The following is a 12,123-nucleotide window of genomic DNA, read 5'->3' as shown; positions in this document are numbered from 1 at the left end:
TGGGGTTGCAGAAGTATCAGTCCCAGCTCTCTCCCCTTCCCGCTCACACAGGCTGTTTTCTGTGGGACACCTATAATGAGACTATAGTGCTTTTCAGTCACTAACATTCTGGTAAGATACCGTAACGGTTCAGAAAATCTGGCTGTGTAAATTGAATTTGGCAGGCCGTGTGGTCTCTTTTTAACAGTTTCTGAGTGTCTATATGTTCCTTGTTTCTGATGGAGAGTATATTTTTTCTTGCAGTGTAAGGGTGCTTCACCTCTGAAGATACTAACTATAGGAAATGTTAGCACACCACTCATGTGCTTAAATGAATCCTCACACTTATCTGAGAAAAATATAATCTGGGGAGGCTGTGGAACAAACATCATTGCCCTAACTAGTGATTTCTCTATTCAAAAGCTCATTGAAACAAAGACAAGTCAACTGTAAGTTTATTTTTAAAATTATGTTACTTGGCTCTATCATTGTTTTCACTGAAGATTTCTGGCAGTATTTGATGTGGTGTCTTGTTCTAGAGCTCGTTCTTTGAGTTCTCTTGTTTCCATTCTTTTCCTTCCATAATAGAGATGGAACATAATGTGCATTAAAATAAGATCAGTAAGTAATGTTTAAAGTATGCTTTTAAACAAGGGATATACATTTTTACTATATAAAGGATTTATGAAGTCAGTATCTATTAAAAAATAAATGCAACAGATCAGGTTTTTTCCCCAGTTGCATTTGCCCAGACCCTTTTTACTTTCTTTAGAATCATGCACACATACTTAGCATAGTATTTGTTCTTATATGTTTGTCAGTATGATATGTGTGCACGTCTCTGCCCTATAGACCTAAATCATGTATGGTTGCTGACTGCTAATTATTAGAAAATAGAGACTGAAGTTTTTGGAGTGTTTGATATACTTCTCAAATGGGCAAATCCGGCTCTAAAGTTAAGGGGAATTTTTCCTGAGCAGGGAACACAGTGTTTGATTTTATGATAGTAGAGAACATTATTCTGGCAAATTAATTTTCTTTGGAAAATAATGTGTTAATATAAAGCAAGTTGTGAGCATATGTGATTTGAGCAGATAGATGGGAAAGATTTATTAATAGGTTTTGGGGCATGAATGTGCCTCCAGGGATATTATCAGCACAACTCCATTACTGTGAGAATTTATGTCAAACTGTAGGAAGATTATAGCAAACCCTTTCCGTTGTATCCTAGCCCAGTTTGGTGTGAAGGCTGAATGATTCTGTAAGAGTTACAGGGAAGTTAACCCCCCATAATAGTCAAGTTTTTCTACCGTATATTTTCTGTGTATTTAACTTGAGTTCTTCTCTCTCTTCTAGGTTCTGTCATAATGCTTACAGTGATGCAAACATTATTTCAATAGCAATAGACAAATCTATCTACTTGGCAAAGAAAAACAGCCATTTTGTGGAAATCTGGGACAAGAAGACAGAAAAACTTTCTGAACTAATTGACTGTGCACATTTTCTTAAGTAAGTGTTTTATTTCAGATTGATGGCCTTATGAAAGCTGGATATCAGATTGCCTGCTCTAGCCTAGTCCCTTAACCTCCTGGAGGTAAGGGATTTGCCCAGTTCTTTGGGCAAATGTAGAATTCCTTTTCTCTCTTTTGGCCCAGAACTTCAGAATATCCCATGCAGAATCTCAATTTTTTAAGACCCTTATGATATTTCACAATTTGTCTATGATGTGGAGAAGATTAATTTAACTGCTCGAGAAAGAAGAGATACTAATGCTTTTGCATCCGGTTACTTCCTGCATACTCGGAATATCTTCTCTCTCCAGATTCAGTATGAGATCAGAATTTCATTAACAGTGACACTGATTTTCATTTGCATTTAATTTGTTCTCCCTTAATGTGCCACGTCCATTCCATTTTCCTGTTGACGTTTGGAGCAGCTCTAGGTGTTCTTCTCCCACTTTGCAATGAGGTTATTCTCCTGCAGACTGGGAGTGAGCAGAGAAATATACCTGCCTCCTATTTTAAGGTCTTTTGAAGAGACCAGCAGGGTCTCACAAGTCCAGTAGTTTTCATCGCAGTTTGTTTCAAGTTAATCAACTGATAAGCATGAGATTTGTGCAGCTTGTCTTGATCAATGGTTGTTTAAAAGGCTGGTATTGAGAGAGTCATTATAGCAGTTGTGGAATAGTGTGCCATGAGATTTTAATACAAATTCTCTCCATACTTATAGGGACAAAGTAGAAAAACTAACTAAGGAATCAAAACATAAACTGGCTTATTCTGGAAGAGTGAAGACAATTTGCCTGCAGAAAAATACGGCACTGTGGATAGGGACAGGAGGAGGCCATATCTTGCTGCTTGATTTATCAACACGTCGTCCTGTACGAGTTATAGACAACTTTTGTGATTCTATTAGAGTCATGATAACAGCTCAACTAGGTAAGTAAAACCATCAAGTGACAAGAATTTTGAAACCAGTGCCAAGTTCAGGATTGCTGTCTCCTGTTTGCCATGCTGTTCCAAGAACAGATGAGCATTTTCTGTGTTTTGTTCATTCATTCTGTTCTGCTGCTGTCACCTTCAGTGAGTGTCAGCCGCTGTGCTGTTAGCTGAACTCCAGAAGGCTGTCACACCTGTGCCCTCCTAAAACCACAGCTCTGTCCTGGCCGGCCACTGATCAGCACATGGACACAGTCACCTTCACTGCATCCATGTGCCGTGCTTCAGCGCAGCTCTCACCGTCTTCTGCCCCATCATCTTCGTCTGGATCTGTGTCTGCCCATGTTCTTTCTCCATCTTAAGTTCTATGCTTCTGGCTTCTCTCTCTGTGGAGCTTGTTAGGTTTTAATGAGTTTTTCTTAATTGCCTATTGCCTTGCTTTCCTCTCCCATCCTTATTCAAGAATGGTTCTTCTAGGTTTGGGTCACAGGCAGATCCCAGCAGAACCACATGTTTGGACTCAGGGTGCAGACTTGTCACCAGGGCCAGTTGTTTCCAGCTGCTGCAGGCAGACAGTAGTTGTGGGTTTTCGGTGTTAATTACAAACAGCCAGAGGAGCATAGCTGAGTATGGGGCACTTCTTGGCTGTTGTAACTTCCTTCCCCTGTAAACTCACCTGCATCTCTCTCAAAAGTACTGAAGGCCATGAGTGAACTCCAGACAGAGTTCATTGTACTGCAGTGCTGTGTACACTTAAAATACACACGACTTCAAAAAGTACTCTGTAGTACAAAATGTGGGTTCCCATTGCCTCCCACTGCATTTTGAAAAAAACTCTGGAGTTCCCTTGTCAGTGTGATCTAAAGTATGATTGCTGTCAAAAACAGACTCTGAAGCTGTTGTTGTGGACTCAGAAACACACTGTAATCCTGCTGGCAAACTTGATTGTTGCAGGCTGTGGATGTTTTCTCAGTTCCACCATGAGCTTAATTTGGGGGCTGTTTATTCCTTTCTGACACCAGAAGCATCCACAGACTGCAGTTTGCTCACAGTGCTGACAGCGTTGTACGAGTCAAAAAAGCTACATCCTACTCTAACTTGCCTTTGTCTGGGAGCAGGTTTGTAGAGTCTGTTCTGTCCTCAGCTGGTGCCAGCTATACAGTCCAGATTCAATACCACAGCATTTTCAGTCCTTCTAGTCCTGATAGCTACCATATTAGTACTATAAATGGACATTTCACTTTTAGCATTTTGTAAAGAATACTTACTATGAAAACAAAATTTTGCCTCGCTTTTTACCGGCATTGATAGGGAAAGTACATTGTGTAGAATAATACAGTGTGATTTTTAAACGTTGAGTCTCATATTCTTTGTTTCAAGTCACCACAACATTTTAAATCAAAATTTTATGTGTAGGAAAGGTAATACTTCAGTAGGAATAGTTTAGCTGCATTTGCACAAATCTCAAGAATAGCAAGTAAGATTGATACATGCAGTTTGATGAGTGGTGTTTTTCTTTCGATCATTTTTCCCAGCAATTATTTATCAGGGTTGGGTTTTTTCCTAAATTCAAATAATGTTTTTACTGGGATTTTCACAGATTCAGTGCAAATGGCACTGAGGCTGCTGAGCAATTCTTCAGCAGTAACGCATTGCTTCTGTGAAATGAGAGAAGATAGAGGGAAACATTTTTGTATTAAATAGTTTCATTTAAGGTTAAAATATATTATGTATGTCAACCAGATGTAAATATTTCAGAAAAAAGAGATTGCCAGACTTTAAGACATCAGTTTTATCAGTAGTTCATCTATGAATATGGAAATATAATGGCTTTTTCTAATTCTTTCACCTAACATATTGACATATGATAGACATGAGACTTATCATACAGAATGATTTATATGTAAATCTGTATCTCATTTTGCAAGTGAAAATTTAGACTTCTATATAGTAAGGAAGGACCTCAGTCTGAATAAGAAACTATACTCAAGTTCCAATCACTTTGTGAGGAGTATGGATGGGACTGGTTATAGAAGAAAATAAAGTGATGAAAAATCTGAGCATGGAAGATGCTTATGGTTCCCACGAGCCATCATCTACCATAAACAGATATATATCAGTATCGAAGGAGAATACACTGCACATCTCCCCAGGGCAGGAAAAATCTCCCTCTACCTTGCAGGGGTCCTGGGTGACCCACAATAGAAGTGTCTGCTGATTCAGAAGGAACGTGTTGTGGCAGGGTCGCTGTGGTATAGTCACACCAAACTTCCAAGACTGTGGTTTCACAGTGAGCCATAATACAGCCTACATAAACCCCCAAAACTGCCCCCTCCTCAGCTTTTCCCTGGGGAGTGTGTAAGACATCAGGTATGAAGAGGTGTGGGGAGGTGTGGGGCGCAGTCTGGAGCTGGGGTGTCTGCAGACAGGGCTGGTCCTTCACTGGCCTGATCCATGGCACAGGGAGCTGGTCCTGCGTCCTCTGCCAGCCCATGGTCCCCCACTTGCTGCCCTCTTTGGGCTGCGGCAGGACAGGGAGCGGCTGTGGCAGGAGGACACCTGGCAGCTTGCGTCTGTCTTGCAAGACACTTATAAACATGTTGTGCTGGGAATAAGCAACAAGTTGTTATTGAAACACCAGCACATTCACTTTATCCCTCTGTCATCCAGCCACTTCTGTCTTCCTGGTCGTTTTTCACATTATTCAGCAGGCACCTTCCTGTGATCCATCCCCTGTTTCTACTTCCCTGCTAACTCTCCTTTCCTACATACATGCCATCTTTACTTCAGAACGCTTGTAATTAGTTTGTATCATATTTGGTTGTGTTTTTTCATAACCAAACTGATTACTGGCACCTTCTGTTTGTGCTTTCCACCGGGACTCCATTTGCAGCCTGTCCCTTTGCTGTGACATGGGTTTCCTGTGGCTCTGCTGCCTCTGCTTGTGCTGTAGAACAGGTGCTTTGTACTTGGGCTTGTTCAACAGCCTGGGCGGCTGGTCTGGTGCTCATGCCTTTGAACCCTGATAAACCCCTACATTAAATGGAGACGGGAACTATATTGTTTTCGTGTCTGGGTTTGTCATGGTTAATGACTTTGAATAAAAGGTCCAGTTGACTGAACTCTGCTTTCTGTCCTCTTAGTGGCATGATGTCATCTACTCTTTCTGTCTTTAAATTACGAAGTTCCCATTAAAATTCGACATTTTATTTCTTTGAAAAGGGAGTCTCAAGAATGCAGTCCTGGTTTTGGGATATTGCTATAAAAGTGACACCGAAGACAACAAATATCACAAAGGTACCTGAACCACGTTTTATTAATTCACATTATTAGTGGAGTAGACACTATTATGCTTGACTACCCACTGAGAGTGGAGAGTTGATGATCATCATTTAATGTAATTTCTGGGCTCCATACAAACTAACAGTAACTTCCAAACATGGATCAGAGGAAGCCACTATTTAAAGTATGTAATATAATTTGCTAGAAAACTATATTTGGAATGTAAATGGCATTGTCTAATTGGAAAATGTATCACATGGATTTTCAGAGGGGTCTGTGCTAGGCTAGGAATCCTCAACATTTTCATTAATAATGTGGATGAAGGAATAGTGAATGTGCTTTTCAGATTTCAGACAATTCTCAGCTAAGACAAAGCCACAAGCACACTGGAGGAAAGGATTAGAATTCAAAATTACCTTGACATATAGAGCAAACCATCTGGAAGGAAACAGGATACAATTCAGTAAGGACAAATGCAAGACATTGTACTTAATTAGGAATGAGCCATTGTACCAGTATAAGATGATCAGCTTAAACAGCAGTGCTACAGAAAAAAGGGCTATGATTGATCAGAGGCTGAACACGGGTCAGCTGTGTCACGTTGCTGCCAAAGAGGCAAACACCATTCTCACACCCACCAAAAAGTGGTGTCTGTAGGGCACGAGCTGATTCTTCCCCTCTGCTGGAGGAGCGATCCCTTGTGGGACATTGCTGATGATCTGGGCTACTGGGAACAGTCCAGAGGAGAAAAATGCGACCTGTCAGGAAATGCTGTGGGGATTTGAGTTTTGGTTAATATAAATAAAGCTTAGAGAGGATGTGATAATAGGCTTCACATATGTAAATAAAGAGGAAGGGAATAAAGACTCCCGCAAGTTGCCTGTGGGCAGGGTAAGGACTAACCGGTTTCTACTACAGCAAGCGAGATTTAGGTCAGACATCGGGAAAAGCTTCCTGGCAATTAGGGTAGCCAGGTGCTGGAAAAGGAAGATAATCCGCACCTTTGGGTTTTTCTAAGAACAGCTACAACTGATGCTCTGATCGATGCCCTTCTTTACCATTATCGCATCCCGCTTTCAGTGACCCCTAAAAATGTGGCAATGCCAGTAGAAAGTTAAGAGTGGCAAGTGTAGATGAGCTGACAGGAATAAAATAAGAATCAAACTTACAGCAGTGATTTTTATATTCTAATATTCCCTGATTGTTACCATAAGAACACCAATTGCCCTTTTAGCCTTTTTATTGTACTTAACAGTGCCATTAACTATACAGAGAGGAATCGGAGACTCCACAAACCTTGTGAGTCCCTACTCATGCGAGTGTTCTCAGTTATCCTTATTCCACTAAAAGCAATGTGAACTCTCCGTTAAAAAAGAGTCATTTGCATAAAGAGAGATTGAAGAAATTACCTTTTCCAGCTGCTTTATGAAATCAGTTTCCATTTTTAGTTTACAGGTTTTGAGTCTTGCAAGCATTTAGGGTATGTCTGCTCAGGAAAACAGAGACAAAATTTTCTGCAGGCACCTCAGTACCAACATTAACTGTAGCTCAGGTCAGTAGCTTATGGTCCACAGGCCCCATAAATGATTTTTCAAGTGCTTTTAGATATAGTATACTCTAAGTTTAGGAACTAGAACCTGAATTCTTGTGCAGGTACAAACAGATTGTAGCCCATAACTGCATTACCTCACACACAATGTGTCATATAACTTGTCTTCCAGGTCCTAAGCGTCATGCTCCATTGAGGCAATTTACAAGTAATTAAAGCATAAGCAGATAAACAAACCCACTTCTAAGTGTGCAATAATTCTTCTCTGTTGCAGCTTTCAATGTTATTTTTTCTTCCAGAATTACAATCCTGCGTGTCAGTGTGGGACATTAACCTGCCACATGAAGTGCAAAACCTGAAAAAACATATAGAAATGAGACAGGAATTAGCAGAAAAAATGAAGAGCTTTTCTTTGGACTGAAAAGTCACCCTGCAAGTGCCATTCTCTTTTCTAGTCTTCCATCCTAATGTACTGTGCAATATTTACAACTTCTTGTTGCTGGGGTTTTTAACCAAAAAGCATGAAGAAAATTGCCACAAGAGAAGCAGCCAGTATCCGTAGGATACCATGGAAATGGAAGGATCAATTATTTGTAATATTTGAAAGGGCAGAAAACTATTGAGAATTTCTGAATCTGAAGTGGCATCCCGCATCTGTTTACTTGCAACGTTCCGCTCTTGCCAACTATGGCTCAACTTCAGTATAACATTGTTCATCCAATTTTTGATCCCAGTTAAACTGGGAATAAGCCGGGAGACTAAAAATGGTTCCTATTTGCTTCATTATCTCTACTGAGCTGACGCTGTAATAAGGAGTGAAATTTAAGCCTCTACGCGTTTATTGCCGTTTGCATGTGTGAGTTTGCTCTAATGACTCGTGTTTTAGTAATAAGTCAGAGCTCATAGCCCTGAGTATGTGACAGAAAACATACTATTTAAATAATAGCAGTGTTTAAAGGAACATATAATGACTACGTTACTCCTTGAAAACAAGCAGAACAGCCTGCATGCCTGCAATACGGCATCCACCTTGTTCCACGAGACGTAGTCACACCATGCTGAACATCACCATGCTGAACATCACCATTCGCATCTAGCTGTTGTGCACATCACGGTGAAGAGCCAAGAGGGAATCACAGAGTCATCAAATCATGGAATAGTTTGGGTTGGAAGGGAAGAAAGGCAGGGGAAAGCTCTGCTCCAAATGCTGCTACACATGTACCACAGGGAAAGAAGCGTGGTGCTGTAGCCAGGCTGCCCGTTCTTAGTCCAACTTGCTTGTTTCCATATCTCAATCTAAAAAAAAACCAAAAACCAAAACAAACAAACAAACAAAAACAACAACAACATTCATTTTCATACTTATAAGCTGCAAATTTTCCACTTGTTTTAGTTTATATTGCTATTTTGAGGATAAGCAGGGGAACCTTGAGAAATACTAAGAATTGGCCACCTCTTGCCTGTAACTACCAGAATTTGTCGCCACACGTCTTCATTCAAGAGATGCCTTTTGCTGCTCTCTGGCTGTAAGTCCAAGCGGCATCTTACAGCCTGCACCGACTTGCTCTGTGTGCCTTGTTTCTGTCCATCAGAAGACAGACATTGTTTTCTTTTTTTGATACCAAAAGAATCCATAGGGTGCTCCTGAAATCTCAAGGCATGGAGTATCCAGAGCCATTCTTCAGTTTATTTCTATGGAGCTGAACAGGGTTAAGCAACAAAAAAGTTCTCGGTTCCATTTTTACAGCTTTGGAGTAATTATATACTAGGACAACAGCATTTATTGTGTCCAACTGTGGCATTGTTCTATTTTCTGCCATTTACTGTGTGTGTGCTCTGGATTCCCTTCAGATATGCACCCCAGTTTTTATGTATTCTTGTATTCTGCATACTGAGAATAATTTGCTATTTATATGGGATTTTATAACTCAGAAAATATATATTATTATGAATACTTTTTTTTAAAAAAAATAGAATATATGTATTGTGATTATGTTTATTTATAAGTCAATTTGAGATGCAAGCCTTAAACCTTTTTATTAAAACTGTACTTTGTTAATAACATAGTCTGCTTTCTCCTCACTGAATTTCCACGGAGGAGCTTTTGTGTGCAGTTTGTGGAGCTTCGTCCCTCACCTCAGGATGACGCAGGAGCCCAGTTCTGCGGCTGTGCTGACTGTACTGTACCCTGGATCCGGCCTCTCTGGTAGGTATGACAGGGATTGCAAAGAACAACAGACAAGAGCAACGACTCCTACATTGATACAGTCCTAAAATTAGATCCAGCCCTTTGGAGACAACCGTGAGGCTGATGCAGCCCCTGGTAAAAATGAGTTTGACACGCTGACATAAGAGTATAAGCCCTACCAGGTGTAACAATTCCTGTGTACGTAGGATAACACCCAGCACCTGCAGACAGGATGACTCTTACTTCGGCCTGTTTGCTCACAGGAAACAAGCCGTATGGTTTGGCCACGATTCAATGCGTCCCTTAGTATCCTATTACTTCTCTATGTACCACTTTGGGGTGAAACTGGGACATGTAATGGAGGAAAGAGAACCAGGCTGATCCCCAAACCTGGGCATTTGTCATTACTGCCGCTTTTAATAACCAAACCCATCTACCTGGAGGGAGTAAGATGAGTAATGCATTTTGTGATGAGCTCCTCGATACCAGAGACACGAGGAAGGAGTAAGGGAAAAGGATGAGGTTCAGTGAATGAGGAAAAGACAACGACATTCATATTTTTCCATCAGTCTTTCAAGTAGAAAGGATATATGAACAATTCCTCTTCTCATTTTATGGCCTCCAAGTCATTCATAAAAAAAATCTGAAAACAGCTCCCATTACCTGTCTTAAGCAAATCAGATTTTCTGATCAGAACTAGCAGCTTTTCAGGTTTTTTGTCTGAATTAGTTCTTCAGCTGTATTATGAACTCGCCTCAGGACTACTCACCTGCACATTCTCTTATATAAAACTCGTTCAAGGCCTTTGAACAAGTATAAATAAAAATTATATGTATTGGCTGAGCAGTGAACCATGTTGTACACTTTTCCAATTTTTAGAGAGGCATGCATCTTTAGAACAATTTTATTAGTTTATAAATACAGAGTTGCATAATCACATGAGAGCTGACAATCATTGCATCGCTGTACTTTGAAATTAATTAAAGGGGGAAAAATCCTACAAGATGTATTATTGTTGGATTAGCAATGGGAAACCTAGTTAAGCAGAAATTGAGAGGCAAACAAAGGTGACATTTCCCGTGTTCACCTCTCAGAACGTTCTTCACTGTGTTTGCCGGCTGTGCAGGTGCAGCACAGAGACACCTGGGCGGCCTCCCTGCTTTACCAGGCCCTGTTCAACAAAGCAACAAAATTCCAATGATCCAATTGTGAAAAACTTCTTCCCCGCAGTGAGCTGATGCTGCCTGGTTCCTGCCCTTGACACAGGGCGTTTGGACTGAGCAGTAAACTGGCATTAGTTTTAAAGTTACTTTAAATAACAATACAGCAGTAAGTCAACAACAAAACAACCCAGTAATTTTTTAAAACTACCATAATACAACTCTGCTAAAACCAAAATGAAAGTAAAAATTAAGGCCTTTTCTTTTTTCCTTTTCTTCTGCGTTGCTTTGATTTTCTTGCTGCCTGAGAAGGCGGCAGGTGAATACGGTCGGGTTTGTTAAGCCATCAGTGCCTATAAATGCTGTCACTAATTAGTGAGAAGAGACTTAAAAATCAATGTTGTGTCTCCGGCGTATGTAATTATTTACTTCACTTCCAGCACTGCCCATTACCGCCAATGACCTGAAAAGTTTAAGTAGATAGAAAAGGTGAAATAAATTAAAATCTTCCGTGGCCATTCCAGTGTTTTGTGTTTTCTGCACCATTTATTACTCTGCCTTTCGCCACGTTTTCCCGTCCCACATTGAGGCATGAGGGACCCCACGGCGGGGCTGTCCCTGGGCAGAAAACGTGACTCCGCAGCGCCCGGACTGTCCCTTTTATGGGGCGGTGGGGCAGGAGGGAGCAGGTCGGTGGCAGCAGGGGCTGCCCAGCAAAATGTCCTTTACAGGACACTGCTGCAAAAGGGTCACAAATAGTTTGTGACAAGCTCCCATTTAAAATCCCTCCTCAAGGGAAGGACAACCGAGAACTAGTCACAGAAGGAAAGGAGAGGCCTTGGGCCCCCCTGCAGCCCCTGGATCAGCCTGACACGGTGACAGGAGCGCAGTGACGCAGCTCACAGGGTCACACGCCTCCAGTTGCCACCTCCTCCCCTGCTCCAAGCTTTCTGCTCCCACAGAGCCCAGGACCATCGAGCAGGAGGACACGGCGCTGCACAACAAGCCTGTATGTTGCAGAGAGAAAATCATACAGCGGCAATGGAATCACCCAGCTCATCGCACTGTAAATATATCAACTTCAGATCACTGATGCTCAGTTCTGCTTTCTCTTGCCTTGACATCTCAGCAGTTGCCTTGAAAACATCTGTTCTCCTTGAGGCAGCAAGAACCATCTGCCCCCACAGCCATCCCCCGGACTCCTGGGCTCTGCGATTGGGATTCTAAACCAACTGAGCTAAAGCTGAGGCTCAGGTACCTCAGCTTCGCACTGTTACCATTAGAGGTCACATTAAATATATATATATATATATATATATATTTTTTTTTTTTTTTCTAAAGCTGCAGAGCTCCTTGCAGAGCTGCTCACCCTTGGAAGAGCAGAGGCTGGGCTGGTTTGCAGTGGCAAAGCTGCCGGCAGACACAGTGGCAGCTCGCCCACGGTCACCCCCAGTGCGGCTCGGCTCCCCTCCCTCACTCCTGCTCACTGACCAGGTCCACAGCAGCCTGAAAAGGGGAAAAAACCTG

General features: G+C 41.5%; 1 protein-coding gene across 1 annotated transcript in view; it reads left to right on the top strand.

Annotated features, from left to right (window-relative positions):
• Positions 1-8,257, top strand: part of LRRK2 (leucine rich repeat kinase 2) — a 64,867-nt gene extending 56,610 nt beyond the window's left edge. Inside the window, exons 47-51 of the mRNA XM_082075936.1 lie at positions 244-428; positions 1,336-1,488; positions 2,209-2,417; positions 5,640-5,714; positions 7,548-8,257. Of these exons, the coding sequence (XP_081932062.1) occupies positions 244-428; positions 1,336-1,488; positions 2,209-2,417; positions 5,640-5,714; positions 7,548-7,669 (744 nt within the window). The 3' untranslated portion in view covers positions 7,670-8,257. The remainder of the gene's footprint in view (positions 1-243; positions 429-1,335; positions 1,489-2,208; positions 2,418-5,639; positions 5,715-7,547) is intronic.
• The last annotated feature ends 3,866 nt before the right edge of the window (positions 8,258-12,123 follow it).

This window comes from Streptopelia decaocto (assembly GCF_964273445.1).
Source record: "Streptopelia decaocto genome assembly, chromosome: 1".
NCBI lineage: Eukaryota > Metazoa > Chordata > Aves > Columbiformes > Columbidae > Streptopelia > Streptopelia decaocto.
The sequence above is the reverse complement of the archived record's forward strand: the minus strand, read 5'-3'. Positions and strand labels throughout refer to the sequence as shown.